This window comes from Oryctolagus cuniculus, chromosome 10 (genome assembly GCF_964237555.1).
Source record: "Oryctolagus cuniculus chromosome 10, mOryCun1.1, whole genome shotgun sequence".
Taxonomy (NCBI): domain Eukaryota; kingdom Metazoa; phylum Chordata; class Mammalia; order Lagomorpha; family Leporidae; genus Oryctolagus; species Oryctolagus cuniculus.
The window spans coordinates 93,099,012-93,125,265 of NC_091441.1; the positions used below are offsets into that span (position 1 = coordinate 93,099,012).

Below are 26,254 nucleotides of genomic sequence, written 5' to 3' on the forward strand. Positions count from 1 at the left end.
GTGTGCTGTGGACATTCATCTTCCCTCCCGGTGTTTGCAGTCCAGTTCATTGTTTCTCCAGGGTGTAGTGGGTGCAATCCACCTGGCCTGTCCCAGGCCCTGGCTTCTCTTCATTTTTGCCATTCAGTGTATGTGAACACTGGAGAGCCATAGTGTTTTGCCAGCGTGAGTTTTGGTCTTGAAAGAAGCAGAAGAGACCTGGATGAAATGAAGCCAGGAGAACCCCAGAAATGGTCACACATGTGACTTCTGCCCCTGATCCTTACTTGCATCCTATGGGAAGCTGTGTGAGTGTGGTTTCAGAGGCTTAAGCCAGCACCGGCTGAGTTGGGCCAAGTGTTCTCCTGGAACCTCTCCCATGACCAGAGCGCCCCCTACAGCAGCTGCCTTACCTGCAGACTTTGACCCAGAAGCCAGAGGTGCTGACTTACTCAGGCTAAGACATTTCGCTGATCAACAAGGAATAAATCTCTGTCCAGCCCTCATGGGTTCAGTTTTACAGCCCTGAGAGTTGATGGTTATACTTGTGGATTTGCCCCAAATGTCTTGTGATGTCTCCATTAGACCTTCCTTGAGGGAAAGCTGGAGAAATTGTCAGAGCTTCAACAATCCCACAGCCTGTCTGCAGCCTAGGCATAGCAGCTGCACTAACTCAGGATGCTCTCCCCACCCCTGCATGAGCAAAAACAAACCCCAGCATTTGGTTTTTGCATTTCAAGATGGGAACTGGCAGATCTTCTCATAGCACCTGATTCTGGAGGAGGGTCATGAGCCATTTCTTCAGAGGAAATCACATCTCGAGCCGGCGCCGTGGCTCAATAGGCTAATCCTCCACCTTGCGGCGCCGGCATACCGGGTTCTAGTCCCGGTCGGGGCGCCGGATTCTGTCCCGGTTGCCCCTCTTCCAGGCCAGCTCTCTGCTATGGCCAGGGAGTGCAGTGGAGGATGGCCCAGGTGCTTGGGCCCTGCACCCCATGGGAAACCAGGAAAAGCACCTGGATCCTGGATCCTGCCATCGGATCAGCGCGGTGCGCCGGCTGCAGCGGCGGCCATTGGAGGGTGAACCAACGGCAAAAGGAAGACCTTTCTCTCTCTGTCTCTCTCTCTCACTGTCCACTCTGCCTATCAAAAATAAAAAAAAAAAAAAAAAAAAAATCACATCTCCCCTTAGTGCCTTGTACCAGGTAGCCAGGGGCCAAACTCGCTGCTGGGGGAAGACAGACACAAGGGTGTGGCCTCCAGGTTTGTGATGAGCCAAAACAGAGGTATGTAGGTGACTTGTTAAAGTCTCGCGTAGCCTCTGGGTCCGTTGTTGAAATCACTGAGAAGTGTCTGTAGAAGGAAATGATAGTTCTGAGGTCACTTCACAGATTAGAAGCCGGGATTTCTGCAACGTGTGTGGCCTCTTCCAGGAAGGCAGGTTTCCATTGGAATTTGGGTCTTATTATTTACCTTTTATTTCTGGTAACAGATGACACCAAATCAGTTATCTCTGTGCCAGGGAAAAGGACAGGAAAAAAAATTTAATGGAAATTTTGAAATAGGAAAGAATCCCTTCATTATTCTCCTTTTCTATTTCCTGAAAATAGGAAGATCTTCGTCCTTCATGGGCCACAGGAAGTCCCTGTCCCGTGCCCACAGCCCCATGCCTCTGTCGCTCAGCACCTCTCGGGAGGCTTCTCGTGATTGCCTGTGTACCCTGTGTGCATGCAGTGGCCACCATGCCCTGCCTGCTGACCACCTCACCTGCCCTGCTCCCTTGCCAGCCCCAGCCAGCACTGAGCTCGTGGGTTCTCTGTCTGGATCAACCTTCTGGTTCTCCCTGCCCAGCCAGGGGATGTTCCCCCAAGGGTGACACCTGTGCACTTCAATGGAGGCCCTTTGCCCATAGAGAAGAAACCGTTCCTGCATTGGGTTTAGAAGGATGCACGAGGTCAGAAAGCATCTCCTCCAATGTATGCATCAGTTACAAAGAAAATAGTGGTGACTTCACAGCAGAGAAATCCAGTAGTCACCACGTGTGTGTTAGTTAGCTCCCTATAGCTGCTGTACCAAAGTGTTAATAACCTAGGTGGTTTAAAACAACAGAAATTCATTGTGTTACTGTTTGGAGCCTCAAGTTTGAAATCTTGGTGTCGACAGAGCATGTTTCCTGGTGAGATCCCAATAGCTGCTGTCCTGGTTCAGTTTGTTGTTTTATGCCAGTGTTTATTTCTTAGTTTTGATAAATGTACCATGGTTATGTAAGGTGTTAATAATAGAGGAAGTGGGGGAAAGGGTGTGTGGGAACATTCTGTACTGTTGTTTAAAAAGATTTATTTATTTATTTGAAAGGCAGAGTTAGAGAGAGAGAAAGAGATCTTGCATCCACTGGTTCACTCCCCAGATGGCCTCAAATGCTGGGGCCATGCCAAGCAGTAACCAGGAATCTGAAGTACCATCTAGATCTCCCATGTGTGTGGCAGGGATCCAAGTACTTGGGCTGTCTTTGGTTGCTTTCACAAGCACATTAGCAGGGAGCTAGATCAGAAATGGAGCAGGGGTGGCATTGTAGCGTGGTGGGTAGAGCCACCACCTGCAACGCTGGTATCCCATTTGGGCACCAGTTCACGTCTCGACTAATCTGCTTCCAATCTAGCTTGGTGCCGATGGCCTGGAAAAATTAGCAAAAGATGGCCCAAATGTTTGAGCCCCTGCCACCCATGTGAGAGACCCAGAAGAAGCTCCTGGCTCCTGGCTTCGGCCTGGTCCAGCCCTGACAGTTGTAGCCATTTGGGGAGTAAACAAGTAGATGGAAGATTACCCCCCCCCCCATCTGTAACTGACTTTCAAATAAACAAATACGTCTTAAAAAAAAAAAAAGTGAAGAAATGGAGCAATCAGGACTTGAATTGGTACTCATATGGGATGTTGGCATCACACAGGCTTAACCTGCTGTGCCACAATGGCAGCCCTTACTCTGTACTATTTTTCCAAGTCTTCTATAAATCTACCCAATTAGCAAATCTGAGAGCCTGACCAAAACAGATACATCTGTAAAACAGCATGACTCATTTTCAACCATTTTCTTAGAAAAACATTAATAGGGGAGGGGAAGTCTGTAGGAGTTCTTTGATGGACAAGAGACAAAGCAGCCATCAGGTGCCCCCAAAAGCAGAGGAGTGGGGTTGTTGGAAGTAAAGCTTGTGGCATGAAAGGAGGCAGGGGGAGGGGGGAAAATTGGCAAGCGGGTCAGTGAGAGACCCTGAGAGGGTGGGGACAACCCTGGCAATAGGAGGTGTCAGTCATTGAGAACACAAGAGAGTGGGTGGGGACCTGCAAGATTTGAAGGTGAGGATCACAGGCATAAATCATACAGTGATGTGAACTGCCCTTGTGAGCCTGAGGAAGGGACGTGGTGAGGGCCAGGCAACTGTAGCCTTGATTGGAGATCCAAAGAGGGGCATGAGAATCTGGGGAGATGGAGTTGGGGAAAGCGAAGCACACTCATAAATTAGAATACAAGGGGAATGGAGGACTCTATGTGTGGGCATTCTGTTCTTGCAGGCCCCCTGCTTCCTCTGTGTGTTTCTAGAATCATCAGAATTGAGCTCTGCTGGATTGTTACCCAGTGGAATTGAGTGATCTGGATGGGTCTCTTAATGAGAATGGATTAAGAACCAGCTGACAGAGTAAAGAAGACCCCAGGAGGCCAGGCAGCCAGGCTGCTGCCTCTCCATGGGTTTGTCCATCGTGAAATGTGAATTCGCTCTCCCATCTTCCATTTTCCCAGCCATGTGGACCTTTCTTTAGTCCAGTCCGTATTAGTGGAGAGTTAGTGAAATTTAGGACTAACTTTCCATTTCACCAGGTTCCTTCCATTCCGGGTGATGTCTGTCTTTGGAGTATTTTTTTCTCACTAGGCCGTCACCAACAGTTGAAGCAGAAATCTCCTGGGTCACCTGTCTATTTGTACAATTATTTTATGTCCATGATGGAGGGAAGGGGAATAAAAAACTGTTTAATATGGAGAATTTTGGCCAGCACCGCGGCTCAATAGGCTAATCCTCCGCCTAGCAGTGCCAGCACACCAGGTTCTAGTCCCGGTCGGGGCGCCGGATTCTGTCCCGGTTGCCCCTCTTCCAGGCCAGCTCTCTGCTGTGGCCCGGGAGTGCAGTGGAGGATGGCCCAAGTGCTTGGGCCCTGCACCCCATGGGAGACCAGGAGAAGCACCTGCCTCCTGCCTTTGGATCAGTGCGGTGCGCCGGCTGCAGCGCGCCAGCCGCGGCGGCCATTGGAGGGTGAACCAACGGCAAAGGAAGACCTTTCTCTCTGTCTCTCTCTCTCTCACTGTCCACTCTGCCTGTAAAAAATAAAAATAAAAAAAATTTTAAAAAATGGATAATTTTGACATGAACCATAGGCAGGACTGCATGCAGAGTACCCTGTGCCTGGCACTCAGCTTTGACATCTACCAACCTGCAACCAGTTCTATTTCCTTCCCATCTTCTCCTTTCCTCAACCTCAGATTATTTTGAAGTGGATCCCAGGCATCCTATTTTTTTTAATGTCATTTATTCATATCTATTAATGATTAGGGAAAGTTGATGTTATAGTTGGCAGATTTGTTCAGAACACAGAAGAATAAAATGCAGTAGGCTAGGATAGGACACTCACAGTAAAAGTAAGTCAGATATATCCCTTGCCTACCAAGGGATGACCCTGCTTGCCCAGTTCCAGAAAGAGTATGAAAATCAAGTGTATACCACCTGCTGGAGCCTGACAGTGACAAAGTATGAGAGGGTGGGTGCCTGGGCCTGTTGTCTTCAAACGTGTCACAGCAGAAAAGCTGGCGCTGAGGCCCTCTGGCCAGGGGCATGAGTGGCCGGGGAGCTCTTGCCTACAGGTATCATATCGCACACTTCCTCTCATCCTCAAGTGGATAAGAATAGTTTCTGTGTTCTTTAATGGTTAGCAACAACCAGAAGAATAACGTTTTGTGACTTGAAAATTATATGAAATTTTAATTTTAGTGTCCATAAATAAAGGTCTAATGAAACATAGCCATACTCATTTATTTACATATTGTTTAGAGTTGGTAACAGAAGGTCTTCAGGTACTTGTCACAGAAGCTGGATAGTCCACAAAGTCTCAATAAAATATTTGAGTCTGGGGGCCAGTGCCTCACTTGGTTAATCCTCCGCCTGCGGTGCTGGCATCCCATATGGGTGCTGGGTTCTAGTCCTGGTTGCTCCTCTTCCAGTCCAGCTCTCTGCTGTGGCCTGGGAAGGCAGTGGAGGATGGCCCAAGTGCTTGGGCCCCTGCACCCGAATGGGAAACCAGGAAGAAGCACGTGGCTCCTGGCTTTGGATCAGCACAGCGCCATCCGTAGCGGCCATTTGGGGAGTGAACCAATGGAAGGAAGACCTTTCTCTCTGTCTCTCTCTCTCTCTCACTGTCTAACTCTACCTGTCAAATAAATTAAATATATATATATATATATATATATAAAATATATAAGCGTCTGGCCACTCACAAAGCATTAACCAAGCCCTGGTAGTATGACATGGACTCTGGAATCAGCCTTTTTTTTTTTTTTTTTTTTTGACAGGCAGAGTGGATAGTGAGAGAGAGAGAGAGAGACAGAGAGAAAGGTCTTCCTTTTGCCGTTGGTTCACCCTCCAATGGCCGCCGCGGCCGGTGCGCTGCGGCCGGCGCACCGCGCTGATCCAATGGCAGGAGCCAGGAGCCAGGTGCTTTTCCTGGTCTCCCCATGGGGTGCAGGGCCCAAGCACCTGGGCCATCCTCCACTGCACTCCCTGGCCACAGCAGAGGGCTGGCCTGGAAGAGGGGCAACCGGGACAGAATCCGGCGCCCCGACCGGGACTAGAACCCGGTGTGCCAGCGCCGCTAGGCGGAGGATTAGCCTAGTGAGCCGCGGCGCCGGCTTGGAATCAGCCTTCTTGAGTTTAAATCCTGGCCACCTTTTTTTCAGCTGAATGACTTTAAAGAAGTTGAGTACTCCATGCCTCACTTTGTGCATCTCTAAAATGGGGATCATAACAAGAGCTGCCTTGAAGAGATGTTAGAAGGAGCACATTAGTTAATATCTATAAAGTGACCAGTATTGGGTCCTGTGACTACTGTTAGCTTGTTGTTGTTGTTATTTATACCAGAGGTTCTCAGTCACTGTAGCGATTGTAGCACGATGTAGCAGGGTTCCTATGAGGACCCTGCAAGTGCAGCCTGCAAAGGCTTCCCTGATGCTTCCAAACATCGGGGAGGCTTTGGTGTGACTCTATCAGCTACCTCCTGGCACAGTCAGTTGCCACCTCTCCTTTGCTCCTGGCCGGCAGTAGAGCAGCTCAGAGCCACACTGCCCTGCCCTGCACAGAGTGCTTGTGCTGCATTTCCAGTCCCTCCTGGACTGTGCTGTGGCTCAGTGAAGGTCGAGTCTCAGGACAGCTGCAGATGTGATGTCCTGCTAATCCCAGCCCCTCACTCGGGCTGCAGAATTGAAGTGCAGGGAGAATGGGCGCTTCCTGTATGCTGTTTCTGTTTCAGCAGAACGACTTTTTAAGGACTTAAAAATTGTACTTAAAAATTGTTATATTGATATGATCAGAATTTTCTTACATAAGTCTGCTTTGACTTTTACCTGTTGATGGGAAGAATGAGGAGGGCATACAAACCATTGTATTCCTTAGAGAAACAATATTTAAATCCACTTAATGCAGAAACTCATGAAAATAAAGCACATGGAGTGCTTTATTCCCTTTTGTTCATAGTTTAAACTGCTGAATCTATTCCTTTATGAAAACATAGCACCTCTTTGCCTTCCTTTCTTTATTCTTTCCTCTCACCTCTTTTTCTTTTCCTTTTCCTTCTTTACTTTCCGCCTCCTTGTCTTCTGATGGGTGAGGAAAAAAATGTTTGACAAAAGTCCATACCAATCTAGGATAAATTCTCAGTAGACTTGGTGCAGAAGGAGACTTTCTACACTTGATAAAAGGTGACTTCCATATGCTTAGCAAACACAGTACTTAATGATGAAATCTTAATAATTATTTTGGAACCAGGAATTAGACTAGTGTACCCACTTTGTCAGCTTGTAATTATTTATATATATAAATATATAGGACTATATACCAGTGCAATAACACAAAAAAATGAAAAAATTAGAATGCCTGGAAAAGTTGGAACAAAACTTGTTATTCACAAAATACTGACTACACAGACTACTTATTGTCTTAAAAAAAAAAAAAAACAACTCTTTGGTGAGTTGCCATCTTGCCCCATCTTTAAATCACGTGGCAGGGTGTTGTCTGCACTTGACAGGACAGCTTGTTCCTGGTTTGAGTGGAGACTTTGCCCAGCTTAGGTTGTCAGAAGATGCTTCTCTGCAGGTTGTGTTTTGTCCTCCCTGCAAAGCCTGAAGGCATCCCCGGAATTGCCTTTGCTGGTTCTCAGTGGAGCTGTTGAGCTACAATCTGGAAACATTTCCCCTGAGGGCTCTCTTTAGACAGCAGTAAAATGTGGCTGGAGACATACTGAGTAAATGGAAAAGAAAAATCAAATTAGGCCAAGAATTTTTTTAATCTCCTATTCTCACAAAAGCCCTCAAGGAGAACACCATAATTCATGCTTCCCTCATGTGGGTCAAGCATAAAGCTTCCCCCATAGCTGGAATAACCTGTCAGTGTTCTGGTGTTGCACGTGCACCTGCCAACACAGCTGGACCATAGCACTAAATCATGCAGCAATGACTTCTGCAAAGACACTCACAGCCCGGGAATGTCAGATTACCAGAGAGTAGCCCGATGTTCATCTCCAAATGGGCAATGCCTGAGGAAAGTGGTTTTAATTACAAGCTCGTGTGGTAGCACAGCGCTCAGCCGCAGCGGGGCTGGATCTGCATCTTGTAGCTGTGCAGAAAGTGCCTGTCCGCCTGGGTCATGTAAAATGGGCGGCGGAGTCAGCAGAGCCTTAGAAAAGATGACACAGCAAGTGGCACAGAGCTGGATCATCCCCGTCCTGCCAAGTGCACCGTGCTCCCTCCCCATTTTTAAAGTAAAAGAACCCAATTGTTCTCCCTTCCACTTCCCACTTCTGAGACGGAATCTGTAACCCAGTAGCTTTTGTCCTAAAAAATGAGACCCAGATTCTCTGGGCTCTGAGATACAGGCAGAATTATCTGGGACTAAGTCCTTTTCCCCCAGGGAGTCCTCTGTCTCCTTACTTGCTGCAATGCAGTTTGTGCCACCGAAGATAGTGATATAACAACCCTGGCATTTCTAGCTAAAGCAGAAGCCATTTAGAGAAATTGAGGGGCTGCTCAAGGCTCAAGAGGCTGTGAGTGTGAGAGTGTGTGTGTGTGTATGCATGTGCGCGCATGTGCGTGCGCACGTTCAGTACGCCAGTGGTGCAGCTCTGACGTAAAATACATTTTTAAAAATCCTCCTCCGGGCACAGATGCTCAGGAGCCGGGCCGTGGGCAAGGAGCATCCTGAAGGGCACTGTCCCCTGGAAAGCAGGGTTTTTGGACCTCTGCCTTTTGCACCCCCATCATTGAAGGACCACATCCTCTCCTGTTGGGAGGTTCAGCCGTTGCATTTTGGCAGTGAGCCTTCCCAGGGCTGGAGAGGTTGCTGCTACCCATTCACCTTAGCATCCTCAGAAGCAAAAGAGGTACCTGGCAGCCTCTAGATTCATTCTTCGTCTTGGAAAAATATTTGCTTCAAGAAATCGTCAAGTTGTTCTTGCCCATACCGTGGGATTGTTTTGAACCTTTTTTTTTTTTTAAGTTTTTTAATTTATCCATTTAAAATGCCAGAAAGCTTGGAGACAGTCTGTTTCAAAGAAATCTGCTTTCTGAAGCCAGCGAGGGCATAAAATGGCAAGATAACATCTCAGCAGGATTCTAAATCCAGGAAAGATTTTTCCCAGGCACCTGCTATGCACCTTGCAGGGATGCCTTGGAGAAGCTGAAGTTCTGGCTTCACTCTGGAAACTTGGAAAGCAATGGCTGAGAAGGAAAGATGAGCAGCTGCAGGCTCCCTGTGGAAATGATTGAGGTTTGCCGTCACAGTTGGCGACTTGGGCTTTTTCCATCGAAATTTGGGGTCTTCATGTGCTGTCCATCATCTACTCCAGGTCAGATGGAACTTAGGAAAGCAAGGGTAACTGTTCTTTTTGTCTCTGTAGAACGTTCTGTCTGTCGTCTCCTCTTCCCCGTAGCCTGTTGGTTTTATTTGTGTCATTTTCATCAGCGAAGTCCTTTGCTTCAGTTGTCAGCTTGGTTGGGAGTCAGTCACAGATCTGTAAATGAGGATTTATGAGGAGATGATCTTCAAAACTTGTGATTATAAATAGTATAGATGCTGAAGTCTGTGGCAGGGTTTTTTCTCCATACATTTTCCTTTGCTATTGGGTGGCTGTTTGTAAATATGAGTTTGTGCATTCCAGGTGCACGGTAGATACGAAATGCTTTTTTAAGAGCCCAGAAATAGAAGTTCTTTTTAAAAATACTGTGATTTTTAAGAAATTGAGTAAACTGCTACCTCTGTGCTGTAGAAATGTCATTGCGTAAAAGAAGAGGCAGTCTGGTGCAAAGGTTTGGAAAGAGATGAAACCAGAAGCAACCAACGACAAATGCCTGACAAGGTCATTACAAGGGAAATCAGAAGTTAATTTTCCCTGCAGAAGGGATAGGGAGAATGATTTTACAAAGTGGCAGCTTCCAAATTAGAATCTGGCAGATACTGGGGGTGAGAGATAAGGGGCATACCCTTGCCCCTTTCCTGTGCTCGCTCTCAAAAGCACCGCTGCCATCATCCCCTGCTGTTTCCCCCTCCCTGGCTGCTCAACCAGCTCTTCTCCCAGAGCTGGAGCAAGACAGGGCACTGTTTACATTCCACACATCGGTGTGCAGCTCACGTAATTGGATGCGATTATATGGCGCAGTTGTATTGTCCCCAAAATTGACCTTGACCTTTTCTTTCTTCTTTTTTTTTTTTTTTTAACTCCATAGGAACCCAGTAATAAACGGGTCAAACCCCTGTCCAGAGTCACGTCACTAGCAAACCTCATCCCCCCCGTGAAGACCACACCGTTAAAGCGTTTCAGCCAAACCCTGCAGGTAAGAAGGGCACGGTGGGCTCCTGGTTACATAAAAGCCCTCTTGTTGCTGGAGGGGACATTCCTGTCCTACCCAGATCTTCCCCCGGTTTCAGCTTGACCTGCATTCATGGTTTCAATAGTAGAGCCCAAGTGAGGGGACTGAAAGGAAGAAAGGTGTTTTCTCCTTGCAACCTGGGGTCGGGTGGAGTTAGTGCCCTTCCTGGTGCTCTTCGCTCACAGTTGCATTCCTGAGTCACGTTCCCCACCCAGATCTGCTATCACAGGTTTTCTCCTCAAACATCTGTGGGCATCCTAAGGAAACCAGCACATGATGTGAACTGGAGGCCAGTGTCAGCCAGGGCCAGCAAGCTGCACATGTCCACGAAGCCTAGCTGGCCACCTGTTTTGTTCCAGCACATCCGCTGAGAATGGCTGTTACTTTTTAAAATGCTTGCGGGGAAATAAACCAAAATCTGAATGATGGCCATGATGTGAAAACTGTACCAAGTTCCAATTTTCCAGTCCATAAATAAAGTTTTGTCACATCCCAGCTGTGCCCCTCTGTGTGTGCATTGTCTGTGGCTGCTCTCACACAGCAGTGGCCAAGTTGAGTAACTGTCACAGAGTCCACCAGGGTTGCAGAGCCAAAGGTATTTACTCTCTGACCCTTCCCAGAAAATGTTTGCTCACCCCTGGCCTAGAACAAGAGCCCTGCAGTAAGGGACCTCCTTCTGACCTCAGCCTGTCGCTCAGACTTTGTCACCATGGGCAGGTGCTTTAACCTCTCCAGGTTTTGCTTTTATTACTCATGGGTACATGCTGCAGGACACCACTAGTTGCTTGATAGAATTATTGTAAAGACTTACAGGACAGTGTTTACAGTGCTTGGTTTCCTGCCTTGGCCTCAGTGAACAATCACTTATGTCCTAATTAGTTAGCTGAGCAGTAAATGTTAGCTACTAAGATAGTTTTTCAGTACACAAGTGGTTGTGGTTATTCTTTTTCTGAAACTACTGATGAGGTTTATCTTTTAGGGTGAAAACAGTTTTGTTCAAGGCCTTGGGCCCAATTTGACAATCCACTGAAGCCCACAAAAGTCGTGCCTTCAAGATTCTGTCCATTTCATTGAGCAGTGACCTTGGGTCTGCCATTTCCTATTTGTCCTGAATACTTGTGCTTGGCTGTATTTTTTATCTTTGCTTCGTGAGTTTTGAAGAAAACTGTGGACCAGAATCCCAGGTGTCTCCTGTGCGTGTCCCATGACTTGAGAACTGTCTGGAATCCTTCAGCTCTTTCTCCCCTCCGTTGGGCCGCTCTGCCATGGCTGCAGAGCAAGTCATTGTTGCTACTCTCTCGCAGGCCCTGTCCCTCTCCCACGCTTATCCCCTTCCTCTGTTAACTCTGCTGAGTTTCTCCTAAGTGAACAGCCCTTCAGCTGATTAGTGTGGGTCTGAGTCTGTGTCTCTCAGTGCTTGGGCTTCTGGGTTATCCCCTGATCCCCTTTGTGGGAGAACAAAGGAGAAAGAGGGTAGAGTCCTCTGGGGAGCCCTATGAAGGGCTTTGAAGCTGTGAAGAAGAATGTGTTTGCCTCCTCTCCCTCATGACCAGCCCTTTGGCCCTCCAGACAAGTTCATCACAGGCTTCCCCTGGAAGAGCCATCACCACCCTACTCCTGCACATCTGGTCTTTTGCTGAGTTCTGCATTTTGGAAATTCTTTAGTTTGTCTACTGCATTTCACCCTTTCCTCCCCATCCCCATCCCCATGGCCGTGCCTCAGGTTCACTCTGTCATTGCTTCCTCCATTGGTTATGGGCCTCCACCTTGCTGGCCATCTCTTCCTGTTGTTTCTCCCGGGACAGCCCACCCTCTTCCCAGAAAGGCCATCACTGCTTCACCAAGCATTAAGTGAGCCCTTGGTGTGCACAAGGCTCAGCTCCCTGCCCTCGCATTGCTGTGTTCTAGACAGAGTTGCCTTCTGGTTGCTTCATGGCAGGGCTGGGCCTGGGTTCCCACATGACAGTAATGAGCTGGATGTGGGTAACCAGCCAGCTGTCACCTGTAGGTGTCCCCATTCTTCTCACTCATCCTTCTAACACCTGGCCCCTTCACTCATCATCTTGCCCATCCTGTAGGCTTCTGTGGTTGTGTTCCTGGGTCTGGGGAAAATCAGCACTAAGCGTTTTCTGTGCCTGCATCAGCCCTGCCACGGCTGCATTTCTCTTTAATATTCTTCATCGTCAAACCTGGCAGTCTTTCTTTTCTCCCATTTCGGGGGAGCCTCCCCAAGGACCACTGCAGGAAATAGCTGATCACCTTGGAAATTTGCGCTGACCTAAAAAACAGGGACAAAAAAAACCAAGCTATGTCTAAAATCCAACAGACTGAGACTAAGCAAGATTGAGAAAGCCAGGCTCCAGAGAGGGTCAGACATGCGGAAATTGGTTTCTAAAACCTCAAAGGATTTTTTAAAATAATTTGTAAATTTCCTTTTTTCAAATATTATGAGACATAGCTAACTCCATGCTCCACGTGTTGGACAGAAACAACCTGCAGAAACAGAACGGTTCTTCATGATGACTGAGCACACAGACACGAGGGCGCTGGAGCTGTGTGCTTGTGCTTGAGCGAATCCTTGTGGGGTCAATGAATGGAAACGTGCCCCGAAGGCTGTGTGCAGAGTTGGACAGCTGGGTTTGCAGGATGGGGTACGAAGCGTGGAGAATGCCGTCTCGTCCCCAAGATGTCTCCCCGGTTCTCATGGCAGTGCGTGTAGTGCAAGTTGTGCCGTGTTATTTCCAGTCCTAGCAGCCCAGCAATCCATAACTTTGCACAGTTCCCCTGAGCAGTTAGACCAGAAGAGGGTGCTCGCACAGCCTGGAGAGCAGAGAAGTGGTAGGGGAAGAGCAGGCCCCAGTGGGGTGTTCAGTGGGCCAACGTCCTGTCCTTTCCCATTGTGTCTGTGTCTTAGTGCCTATTCTAATAGGGCAGGAGCAGAGGACAAGAACTGTATGGCTGTCCCCAATCTCTCAGTCATTCATTCCTTACCCACAGGTGTGCATTATGTGTGACTTTTCTGTTCCACACATGACTGCAGGCTATCATACAGTTTGGTTCTCTGTTTTCATATCCTTTTTCCCTGGCTCCTGTCAGCTTAGAGACATGTGTGTCCCTTAGGATATTCTATTAGGTCTCTCAGGTTGGCTTCCTTTCTTTGTAGAACAAGAGATCACTTTGGCCCAAGCATAGTGCTTGGAGTTTCTCTCTGGCTCCTTGGGAGGCCGTGGACTCGCTCAGGGGGAGCCAGGACTGCTCAGCTCTAAAAAGCAACGTTAAAAGCAGAGTCGTGACTGTGAGTGGTCCCTGCAGCCACAGTGCAGCACGACACTGCAAGGTTTGTTCTCTCTTGCCTCCCCGCACCCATCTGGGCTGGGAGCTTGGGCCTCAGCACAAAGGCGGCGTTTGTGGGCATCAGGGAGGGACAGCCCGACTGCATGGCACTCTGTCTGCCTCTCACCAGGAAGTTTAGCCCTGCTGGTAGACTCTAGCACAGATGTCTGGATCCCTCTGGGCCTATAAATCCCTCCCCTGAGCTCCCTGGAAGGAAAGTCTGGCCCGGCTCTGAAAGGGGCCGGCATGTGCAGCAAGGAAGGCGAGCTCACCTCAGGCCAGCCACTCGCCAAGCCCTGCCTCTCCCCGTCCGCAGCTGTGTGGGGCGTCTGGGCTCATTTGAGCCGAGTCAGCACATGTTGTGGCGCGCTGTGATCATCACCCTGTGATGTGGTCCTTCGTTCTCTTTGGATGTGAACTTTCCTCTTTTCCATTATGAAAGCGCATGTGCGTTATGCAAAAATACAAGGAAGAGAAAGACAACACATAGGACCCTCCATTCCAAAACAGCTCCTGTTCATGTTTTAATAATTTCTTTCCACTATTATTCTGTGTGTAAGTATAAAACTTAGGTATCATGAGCATGACTTGGGGTTATTCATGGTTTGTCCCACGTTCTGAGTGACCTGTTTATGGTGATTGGGGGTGGCCAGTTGCTTTTGCATGCTTCTGGGTCATGGCCTTACCTGTTTCCAAGCTACACAGTTAGGTAAGATCATCTTTGTTCTGGGTGTAGCCTCTTGAGGGAGATGCACCTTTTATCAAAGTTAAACATCACTATTTCTTTTTTTTTTTTTAAATGATGGCTTTCATGGAGTGTATCTCTCTTTTTTTTTTTAAAGTTTTTATTTATTGGAGCCAATGCTGTGGCATAGTGTGTAAAGCCACCACCTGCAGTGTGGCATCCCATATGGGCACCAGTTCAAGTCCTGGCTGCTCCACTTCTGATCCAGCTCTCTGCTATGACTTGGGAAAGCTGCAGAAGATGGCCCAAGTCCTTGGGCCCCTGGACCCACGTGCGAGACACAGAAGAAATACCTGGGTCCTGGCTTCTGGCTTTAGTTTGAGAGTGAACCAGTGGGTGGAGGACTTTGTCTCTCTCTCTCTCTCTCTCTCCCTCTCCCTCTCTCTCTCCCTGTCTCTCTGAGAGGTAGAGTTACAGACAGAGAGACAGAGAGAAAGGTCTTCCACCTGCTGGTTCACTCCCCAGATGGCCACAACAGCTGGAGCTGTGCCAATCCAAAGCCAAGAGCCAGTAGCCAGGATCTTGTTCCAGATCTCCCACGTGGGTTCAGGAGCCCAAGTACTTGAGCCATCTTCTACTGCTTTTCCAGGCCATTGGAGAGAGCTAGGTAGGAAGAGGCAACAGCTGGGACTAGAACCAGCATCCATATGGAATGCCAATGCCACAGGCAGAGGGTTAGCCCACTATGCCATAGCACTGGCCCCAAACATCACTCTTTCTTTTTAATGCATTTTGCTTTAGATTGTGGGTTTTTTTTGTTGTTGTTATCATTGTTGCTGTTTGCATTTTTCTTAAAGTGTTTTGTTCTGTTTTCATCTTCCTATTGTCATTTTGCTAAATGAGAACTCTTTATCAGTTTAGGGGAAGTATTATATTACAGTTATTCTTGGAAAATATGATCTTTATGGGCAGACTGTGTATGATTTCAGCGTGTTGATGGGAAAATTTATTCTGTATAACCAGTCCTATCAATGGATTTTTGGGCATGAGTATTTTTGTATTATCAAATAACTCTGGGTTGAATGTCTTGTGAAAGCCTTTGTCCTACTTGTAAGTACCTTCTATTGTGCTTTCTTTTTTGATTATATAATATCATGGAAAAGTTGAAAAATAGGCTGAAGCACAGAAAAAAGAGTAAAAGGCACTTTAATCCCATCTCCCCATCACCCAAAAAATCATTTATCCATCTTTTGTACATTCTCAGGCAGTCTTTTGCCACATATCTGCATTTGCATTTTTTTAAAAAAATAATAATCCTTTTACATATACTACTTTAAAACTTGCTTTAGTCTTAACAGGATAAAACAACCTGATGGCATAAGAATTTTTTCTTTTTTTTTTTTTTTAAAGATTTATTTATTTGACAGGTAGAGTTACAGACAGTGAGAGAGACAGAGAGAAAGGTCTTCCTTCCGTTGGTTCACCTAAGTGGCCGCCAGGGCTGGTGTGCTGCACCGATCCAAAGCCAGGAGCCAGGCGCTTCCTCCTGGTCTCCCATGCGGGTGCAGGGCCCAAGCACCTGGGCCATCCTCCAGTGCCTTCCCGGGCCACGGCAGAGAGCTGGACTGGAAGAGGAGCAGCCAGGAGCTGGAAATGGGGCAGCCAGGATAAGCAGCTCACATGTGGGATGCTGGTGTCACATGCTGCAGCTTTAGCTAGTATGGTATAACACAAGCCCCTAATCCCTTTTTCTAAAAAATATTTATTTATTTATTTAAAAGGTTAGAGAGAGAGGGAGAATCACTCTGTCTCACCCTCTGTCATTCTGCTTTTCAAATAAAAAATAAATAAATCTCTTTGTTTAGCATCAGTTTATTTTGCTGCAAAAAATTTTTGAAATCCATGTATGAGACATCTTCAAGAAGTTCATAGGACACACATATTATGAAAAAACGAGGCATGAAAATTCAAAATAGGTTTTTACCAAAATAAATTTTTCTTTTAAAGTATATTATTTTTAAAAATATTTATTTATTTATTCATTCATTCATTCATTTGAAAAGCAGAGTAACAGGGGTGGGGCAGGAGAGAAAGAGAGAGAAGGACATCTTCCATCTGCAAGATCACTCCCCAAATGCCTGCATCAGGCAGGACTGAGCCAGGCTGATGCCAGGAGTCTGAAACTTCATCCTGATCTCCCACATGGGTGTCAGGAGCCCAAGTCCTTGGCTGTCTTCTGCTGCCATCTCAGGTGCACCAACAGGAAGCTGGATGGGAAGCAGAGCAGCTGGGACTTGAACAAGTGGTCCAATATGGGATGCTGGCAAAGCAAGCAGCAGCTTAACCCTCCGTGCCACAATGCCAGCCCTAAACTTACGTTTTAATTCTGTTTTCCCATGGACTTTTAAAAGTACCCGAGTATTAGTAGATATCATTGCCTTTTCCCCCATTATATATTTCTATCATACTTGAAATTTTTTTAAAGATTTATTTTATTTATTTGAAAGTCAGAGTTACCGAGAGAGGTGGAGACAGAGAGAGAGGTCTTCCATCTGAAGGTTCACTCCCCAGATTGCTGCATCGGCTGGAGCTGTACCAATCCAAAGCCAGGAGCCAGGAGCTTCTTCTGGGTCTCCCACATGGGTGCAGGGGCCCAAGGACTTGGGCCATATTCTACTGCTATCCCAGGCCATAGCAGAGAGCTGGATTGGAAGAGGAGCAGCTGGGACTAGAACCGGCGCCCATATGGGATGCTGGCGCTTCAAGCCATGGTTTTAACCCACTGCGCCATAGCACCGGCCCCCATATTTGAATTCTTAAAATAATTATATATTGACTTTACAACCAGACCCCCAAAAAAGTAAGATTTGAAAATCTTACATGATTAAAAAAAAAAAAAAAAAACTAAAGAAAGCTTGAGAGAGCTTAGTATTGCCCCAGGGCTGGGGTTGGGGGTGTCAGGGAAGAATGCCAGGCAAGGGAGGGGGAATTTATGTTGGGCTGGAAGGACTCAGAGATGACAAGGAGGAAGGAGAGTAAAGACATTTCAGGTTTAGAAAGGAGTATGGGCAGACTGATGCCACCCAGAGATGAGCGATGAGTAGGGAGATCACCCGAGAGTATGTATGGCAACCATGCTTTTCTTCCTCCAGGAGCTCACACTTAGTCCCTTGTCCTGCGTTCATAAACTTCCTATAACTGGCAAAGGCCTTTGACAGATGAACTTGGAGTGTGTATGTGTGTGCACATGGGTGTGTTGGGGGAAGCAATCAGAAACCAGATTCCTTTATGGTTCAGAAGGTGAGGCTGTAGCAGAGAAGAGCTTGTATTCCACACCAAACAGAACTCTGGATCCTCTGCTGTTCTTTTCTATTCTTGGAGTAACAGGAAGCCGTGGGAGAGTTGACTGTTATCATTTGAAGTTCATCACTTTTGCTCTAGTAGCAACAGCTCTCCTTGGGTGAACATCTAGAAGGAGCCAGGTTCTGCACAAAGCACTTGAAGTTCACAGCCTCACATCATCTCCTCCCAAACTCTGCAGAATGGAAGTCATCACCGCTTTAAAGGGGAGAGAGCTGAAGGTTTGAAAATGTGCCCAAGGTCGTGCAGCCATGAAATGGAGGAGCTGGGGTTCTGAGAGTGGTCAGAAGCCTTCGCCTGTGGTAGGCATCCCACAAAAGCCTACAATTGGTCATCATCAAGCCTGTAGTTTGCCAGGATCTAAAAATAAATGTCAGTCTCAACCTGGAGTGCCCATCTCACTGTTCCTTACTTGGTGTGCCTTCGTGGCAGGGAGAGCCTCCATGTCTGTTGCAGCCGTGGCATGTCTTGTGATTAACATATGGTGCAAGAACCTTTTCAGGGTGACTGATGATGATAGTTGGGCTGCTGCTCTAAGCCTCTCTCAAAGGGTTACTAATTTGGGGCTCGTATTAAGCAAATTGTATACTGTTTTCTCCACACCTAAACCAAGTGTTTTCTTCAGCTTGCCATTCATTCTACTCAGAATATCTCCCTGCGTACAGTAAGGCTTCCCTTTGCACTGAGTCTTCGGAGTTTGACATTTGTTGATTTATTTATTTATTAATTGGGTGCCCTTTTACCATGTTTTTATTGTGCATTGATCAGAACCAGATTCTATATACGTGGTTTTATGTTGACCATGCCATTTCTAACTCAGTGTTAGTGGTCTTATCTGCTTGAAGACTGGTTGCATTATTGAAAGCCTGGAAAATAAATATAAGGGAAATCTGCCCAGTGCTTCTCCTGGCATTAATATGAGGGTCAGAAGTGGGGGGAGGGGCACAGCTGGTCAGTGTTACTTCTCACTTCCAGTTAGTTGCTCTAATCAAGTCTTGAAGAGACTCCTCCAGGATGGATGCCTGGTGGGAACATTTTGCATTCCCAGCTACAGTTTGGTTTAAGCCAGGGCAGCGGCAACATGGGAATGTGTTTCTCTCTTCCAGTCTCAACCTAAGCCCCTTCAGTTTCATAAAAAACTGTCTGCTTTAAAATGGCAATAAAATCAGGATGGTTAGTTGTAGGGCATTTTCCTGGCTTAACCTCTCTTTATGGGGGCCTGTTATCTTTGGCCGTGGAGAACTTCTGTTTTTGGAAAAGAGCAAGGGAGGACCCTGCTCAACAGGCGCCATGGACACATCAAACCTGCCCTGCCCTGTCCACCTGCTGAGTTGACATTTCCTCTGACATGGGTAAAGGGACTTCCTTTCCCCACCCTACACATGTCCCGTTTGCACCTGCAGTGTCTTTTCTGCATACCCAGCTCAGTGAGTGCCCATTTCCTAAATATGGATTATCTGTGACAGTGGCAGCCCTTGTTGTTTTAGCTGCCAGCAGTTATGAGTTTTGGGTTTTTTATTTGTTTGCTCAGCCAGATTCCCCCATGGAAACTCTTGCTTGTCCTGGAACATTTTTTATTTCAGTCCTGAAAGCCCCCCCTGCATGCAGGGGATCTATAGACATGTTCCTATTGTTACATGGTCCCTCCCAAGGGTGAGCCCTTGCTTAGAGGTGGGCCTTGCCTACTTACTGTGGACTGATATTTTTTGCCCCACGGACATCTGGCAGTGTCTGGAGTTTTGTGGTTTTTTTTTTTTGTTTTTTTTTTAAGATTTATTTATTTATCTGAAAGGCAAAGTCAGAGTGGCAGAGGCAAAGAGAGAGAGAGGGAAGGAGGGAAGGAGGGAGGGAGGGAGGGAGGGAGGGAGGGAGAGAGGTCTTCCAGTCTTCCATCCACTGGTTCACTCCCCAGATGGCCACAACAGCTGGAGCTGTGCTGATATGAAGCCAGGAACTTCTTCCCCGTCTCACAAGCAGTAGCTACGTGTTCCTCCCCAACCCACTCCTCTAACACAGTTGTGCCCAGTTACAACAATGACTGGTGGAGGGGGTAGCTTGTGAACACTGCACTGTTGTGAACACTGCCCTTGGCTCAGACACCAGCCCTGAACAAGCCCTGCAGCTGCCCTTTCCCCTACAGCCAGCCAGCAGCCAGCCACGCACCTGAGCAGTGTTCTTTATTCCTCTTTTGGATTGTTGCTTTCAACTTCTTCCCCACTTTTTTTTTTTAATATTTATGTATTTATTTATTTGAAAGTTAGAATTAGAGAGAGAAAGAGAGAGAGGCAGAGAGAGAGAGAGGTCTTCCATCCACTGGTTCACTCCCCAATTGGCTGCAACAGCTGGAGCTGCGCTGATCCAAAGCCAGGAGCCAGGAGCTTCCTCCGGGTCTCCCATGCGGGTGGAGGGGCCCAAGGACTTGGGCCATCTTCTACTGCTTTCCCAGGCCACAGCAGAGAGCTGGATCAGAAGAGGAGCAGCCGAGACTTTAACTGGCACCCATATGGGATGCTGGCACTGCAGGCAGTAGCTTTACCTGCTATACCACAGCGTCATCCCCTTTTCCCCACTTTTGAGTGGAATAAGGAAAAAAAATTTAAAAAAAAGATTTATTTATTTAAAAGATATAATGAGAGAGAGAGAATCAATTGATCTTCTGTCCTCTGGATCATTCCCCAAATGGCCTCAACAGCCTGGACTGGGCCAGGCTGAAACCAGGAGCCAAGAACGCCATCCAGTTCTCACACATGGGTGCAGGGGCCCAAGTACATGGGCCACCTTCTGCTGCCTTCCCAGGCACATTAGCAGGAAGCTGGATCAAGAGTATAGCAGCCAGGACTTGAACCAGTGCGTGTATGGGATGATGCCCTTGCAAGCAACAAGTAAATCTGTTGCATGACAGTGTCAGCCCCAAGATGTTTGTTTTAAACTCATCCGAACTAAAGATGTAAATCTGGAGTTTGGCCAAAGATCAATCCTTATTCCTAAAATTGAGCAAATGAATTCTCTTTCCTTAACTTGATTTAAATTCCTAAAAGACAGAAGCTAGATATCATCTCATGGGAATCTCCCCACAATGCGTGGCTTGCATGTAAATAGTGGGTGCAGCCCCCTTGGCAGAAAGCGTTCAGGCTTTGGAAGTAAGGAGATCTGATTTGGGTGAGAACCCCAGCTTCCCTGAGCCTCACTTGCCTCATGGGTAACATGAGAAGGCCTCACCTCCCACCACCACCTTGCAGGGGATTCTAAAGATCAGAGAGAATGAATTCGAAGTGGAAAGCATAGGTAAGTATTTCAAAGATCCCCTTTGATATTTATTCCCTATAGTCCCCTGAGTCCAGAAATCAGTAAAGAAATACAAAAAGAAAGTTTTTTTTTTTAAATTTATTTATTTGAAAGAGTTAGAGAGAAATGGGGGTTGGTGAGAGGGTATCTTCCATCCGCTGTTTCACTCCCCAAATGGCCACAACAGCTAGGGCTGGACCAGGCTGAAGCCAGGAACCTGGAACTCCATTTGTATCTTCCGTGTGGGTGGCAGAGGCCCAAGTAACAGGGTCATCTCTGCTTTCCCAGGCACATTAGCAGAGAGCTGGATTGGAAGTGGAGCAGCCCGGACTGGAACTGGTGCTAATGTGAGATGCTGGTGTCACAGGTGGTGGCTTAAACTGCTGCAACACAGCTCCAGTTCCCAAAAGAGAAATCTTAGTGACAGAGCTTACTCTGTACAGCAGTCAGTGCAGTCCCTCCACCCCATGGGGCATTACCTCTGTCATCTGTAAAAAGAGGGAGCGACTTTAGGGTGATGGAAATGCTTCAGATCTAGGTAGGGGTGGTAATTGCACAACAGTGTTCACTTTAAAAGTGGTTAATTTTATGTCATGGTTTCCGCTTCAATAAATCACATCTTTAAAGACCAAGTCTTACATATTTCAAAAGTTCATGAGAAGGTGAGCATTTTGCCTAGTGGTTAAGATGTACATGTGCCGGCGCCGCGGCTCACTAGGCTAATCCTCCGCCTTGCGGCGCCGGCACACCAGCCAGGTTCTAGTCCTGGTCGGGGCGCCAGATTCTGTCCCGGTTGCCCCTCTTCCAGGCCAGCTCTCTGCTGTGGCCAGGGAGTGCAGTGGAGGATGGCCCAAGTGCTTGGGCCCTGCACCCCATGGGAGACCAGGATAAGTACCTGGCTCCTGCCATCAGATCAGCGCGGCGACCATTGGAGGGTGAACCAACGGCAAAGGAAGACCTTTCTCTCTGTCTCTCTCTCTCTCACTGTCCACTCTGCCTGTCAAAAAAAAAGAAAAAAAAAAAAGATGCACATGTTCCACACTGGAGTGCCTAGGTTGGGGTCCTGGCTCGAGCTCCTGAGTCCAGCTTCCTGCTAATGCAGACCCTGAAAGACGGCGGTAATGGCTCAAGCAATTGAGTCCAGGCCATCCACAAGGGAAGCTGTGGTTGTTTTCCAAGCTCTGGGCTTTGGCCCCAGGGTAGGGGCCAATGAAGGCATTTAGGGGGATGAACCAGCAGATGGCAGCTAGTTCACTCTAACTTTTTCTCTTCCTGTGTCTCACTGCCTCTTATTAAATAAACAAAAGAAGTTCATATAAAATTGAATTAAAAGGTAAGTTTGTTTTGGTGCAAAAATTTTGAGATCCATGCTTAGGTTGAGTCCTCAGAAAATTCATGGAAAACACATACTATGAAAAAACTGTGGATTTCAAATTTTTTTGCACCGAAATAAACTTATCTTTTGATTCCGTGTTCCATGACCTTTTTGAAGTACCCTCATGCTTAACATAGGAAGATATTGGTGGGTGACAAGAAAATCTTTTTTCTGTGAATGTTAGCAAATGTATAGAAAAAGTTTGGAAAGGTCTAGAACAAACTTGAGTGTTTACTTCTAGGAAGTGGAGCAGGAGTACTTAAAATTTTATGTGCTTTTGTAATATTTGAACACATAAAGTTAGCATAAATTGCTTTCAAACTGGTAGGAGTTTGGAGTTGGTCAGGGACTGAAAATGAGAGAGCAGTTGATTCTAAGTGAAAGTGGAAACTGTTTTGTTTTAAATGTTCTCTTTTGGGTGCTTTCCTCCCTTTCTCCTCTTTAATTCCCTCCCTGGCTCTCATCAGAACCACAAGCTGAGTTGAGTGAGTGAGTTGATGACTCACTGTGCTTTGTTTTGACCTTTTAGTGCCTGTGGCTAATTGATTCTGAGTGCAGGGGCTCTGCGTTCATTTAGTCTGGTTACTGTTTATAAAGGACTGTTTTTAAGAGATCACAAGGATTTGCAAGATACCATTAGTGAACTGCACGTTTGGTGCAAGTCCTGTCTTGATCTCTTGTGTAGGGCTGATCCAGCCATCATGAGCTTATTAATGAGCCTGTGCCAGCTGGAGGAGCTGGCATGACTACTTGCAAACAGAACTAGCTTCCTGACTCCAGAAGGCTGTGCTAATACCCTAAAGCTCCCAAGAAATGTCTTTTTGTATTTTTGCATTTATTCATTTTTCTTGAAATGTAAAAATTAGTAAACTAGGATAGAAATCCCCTATAATGTCATCATGAAAAAAAAAGGTAGAATTTTTTTAAAGATTAATTTGAAAGGCAGAGTTACAAGGAGAGACAGAGATCTTCCATTTATTGGATCACTCCCCAAATGGCCCAGGCTCGGTCAAGCTGAAACCAGGAGCCTAGAACTCCACCCATGTCTCCCACATAGGTGGCAGGGGCCTAAGCACTCAGACCATCTTCCACTGCTTTCCCAGGTGCTTTAGCAGGAAGCTGGACCAGAAGTGGAACAGCCAAGACCTGAACTGGCACTCATAGGGGTTGCCAGCATCATAGGTGGTGACTTAACCTGCTGAGCTACAATATTATCCCCACTGGTAGAATTCTTGGGCATTCCCTTTGTCTTTGCTCATGTTCATTTTTTGCATAATTAAACACAGTGTTCCTATATAGATTGTAATCTTTATAAAAGGTTGATAGAAGGGATTTTTAGCTGCCAAACCATCTCAGAAATGTCTTAATGGCTAAATAATACTCTATCAAGCAGGAAATCATAACTTATTTAACAGTGGCCTTAATTCAGTAGTTCTCTTAGAAATTTTCTTTCACTTTCTTGAACTCTATTGTTGCATTTCAGAATCTTTGGAAACTACCCCGAGTGTCTTGGTGATAACCACTCATGTCACATACAAATCAGTCTTTGTCCTTGGGGAGTTTATATAGTGCAGACCAAGTGACCAGTTAGGTGTCCTAAAACATAACCCTCACCGTATCAAAGCTATGTCCAAATTGCTTTGGGAAGGAAAGAAGGGAAAACTTTGGAGAAGCCTTCCTGGCAGAGGTGCTGTTTGAGTTTTGAGTATGCTGAGGACAGCATGGAGTTAAACAGCTGGGAAGTGCAACAGACACCTTCTAGGACAAGAAGACTGCTTAAGGGGAGCACCGAGTTTGGTGAAGCATGACTCCTGTGGGGAGTGACAGACAGCTTACTCTGGTGGGAGAATAGGGGCCTCCTGTGAGTAGCAGGATGTGATCCTAAATATATAGACTGTGGTCAGATACCAAGAGGCCTTCTGTGCCACACTGAGGCGTAGACCTTCACACCAAGGGCCGCAGGGAGCCATGGCAGGAAACGCTTACTAAATAAGAATGCGGTTTTTTAAAAAAAGATTTACTTTCTTTATTTGAAAGGTAGAGTTACAGGAAGAGAGAGAGAGAGAGAGAGAGAGAGAGAACGAGAGAGCGAGCAAGGTTGCATTCGCTGGTTCTCTCTCCAAATGGCCAGAATGACTGGGGCTGGGCCAAGCTGAAGCCAGGAGCCAGGAGCTTCTTCCGGGTCTCCCACATGGGTGCAGGTGCCCAAGCACTTGGGCCATCCTCCACTGCTTCCTCAGGTGCATTAGGGAGGTAGATTGTAAATGGAGCAGCCAGGGCTTGAACCAGTGCTTCACGTTGGATGCCAGCATTGCAAGCAGCAGCTTAACCCACTACATTGTGACCCTAAGAATGTGGTTTTTGAGCACAGTAAAATACCGTTGCTTTGGCACACTTACCAATGAGCATTTTGAAGTCTAGAATGAAGCCTAAAGATGTACATTACCCCTTTGTCCTGATGACAAGTATGTGTCAGTGAGAAAGAATTGTGGTACATATTTCAGCCACAAGGGTGGACTTTGGGTAGCTAAACCACTCCAGAATCTACTGGGGCTTCTTTCAAAAATAAGAAAGAACCTCAGGGACATGCATCATTTGCTGCCTTGATGATATTTAGTCTCTGTATTATCCAGGACTCTTGAAGTTGACAGAATCTTGAGATAAGGATAAAAAGAAAGGGAATGGATTTGCTCATGTAACTCAAACATCTAAGGGTAATCCTGCCTGTCTTCAGGCACAGTGGGATCCAGGAACTCAAACGGTGTTGGCAAGGCTTGCTCCTTTCCTCTGTCAATCACTCATTCTCCCCCATCACTCATTCTCAGTGTCTCTTTACTCTCTGCAACAGATTCTTTTTTTCTTTTTTAAGATTTTTTTTTTTATTTGACAGACAGGGTGAGACAGAGAGAGAGTGTCCATCCACTGGTTCACTTCCCAAATGACTGCAACAACTGGTATTGGGCCAGGTCAAAGGCAGGAGCCTGAAACTCCATCTGAGTCTCCCATGTGAATGCAGGGACAAGGGCATCTTCTGCTGCTTTCCAAGGCATATTAGGAGGGAGCTGGATCAGAAGTGGAGCAGCCAGGGCTTGAACTGGTGCTCTGATAGGAGATGTTGCTTTTGCAAATGGCAGCTTAACCCACTCTGCCTCAATGCTGACTCCACCCCTGCAGCATGTTTGTGACCAGAGAGAGTTGCTAGAAGGGGCACCTGCTTGAGCGTCTCTTGAACTCAACAATCCCAAAGAAATTAGCATTCTTGCATTTTCCCCCATAACTAACCGCAAATTTCAGAGAATCAGTGCCCTGGGTCAGGGTGGTAGAATACTCTGATTGGTCAGGTTTAGGAGAGCTCACACAAACCATGTAAAATGGGGTACATGGTGATGTGGGATTCTGTTCTTAGCGGGAAGAAGAGTGTAGGAGGATTGGCCAGGTATGCTTTTCCCCCCAAGGCCAACCACTGCCATTATCCCTTGCTCTTCTAAGAGGGAAAGGAAAGGTTCTAGAATGATCTCTCATCTGAGAACGGACTTCCTTGCATGGCTTAGGCCCATGCATTCTATGCTGTGGTGCACTGGGTCTTCAGGTCACACAGAGCACACATGCCTGGCACATGGGCAAGAACAGCTCCCTGTCCAGCCTTCCGCAGCACGTACCCACTTCCCAGAGGCCTTGTGGCCGTGTCCTCTCTTTCTTGCAGACATGTGATTTATGTTCTGTCAGTCGCAGGAAGCTGCTCTCTGGTCCCACCCCATCCTGCTGCTACCCCCGTGACAGTTTGTTTTTCTCTTTGTTCAGCGCTCCATTAGCTTCCGCAGCGAGAGCCGCCCTGACATTCTCGGCTCCCGGCCCTGGTCCAGAAATGCCGCCCCCTCGAGCACGAAGCGGAGAGACAGCAAGCTGTGGAGCGAGACGTTCGACGTGTGTGTCAATCAGATGCTTACATCCAAGGAAATCAAACGTCAGGAGGTAGGCTTGGGTCTCAGGAAGCAGGCTGTGTACCCTGCAACCGGAAGCCATGCAGGGTCTGCACACCAGGCTCCAAATCTGTGCTTCCCTG

At 47.0% G+C, this 26,254-nt stretch overlaps 1 protein-coding gene across 6 annotated transcripts in view; it reads left to right on the forward strand.

Moving 5' to 3' along the window:
- ARHGEF3 (Rho guanine nucleotide exchange factor 3) overlaps window positions 1-26,254 on the forward strand; it is a 339,744-nt gene that overhangs the window by 282,744 nt on the left and 30,746 nt on the right. For 5 of the 6 annotated variants that reach the window (XM_070050684.1, XM_008260822.4, XM_008260823.4 and 2 more), the window contains 2 exons: window positions 10,010-10,117; window positions 25,993-26,163. In XM_070050684.1, coding sequence (XP_069906785.1) covers window positions 10,010-10,117; window positions 25,993-26,163 — 279 coding nt within the window. Of the gene's footprint in view, window positions 1-8,880; window positions 9,159-10,009; window positions 10,118-25,992; window positions 26,164-26,254 lie in introns of those variants that run through there. The other variant, XM_008260825.4, reaches the window with a different exon arrangement.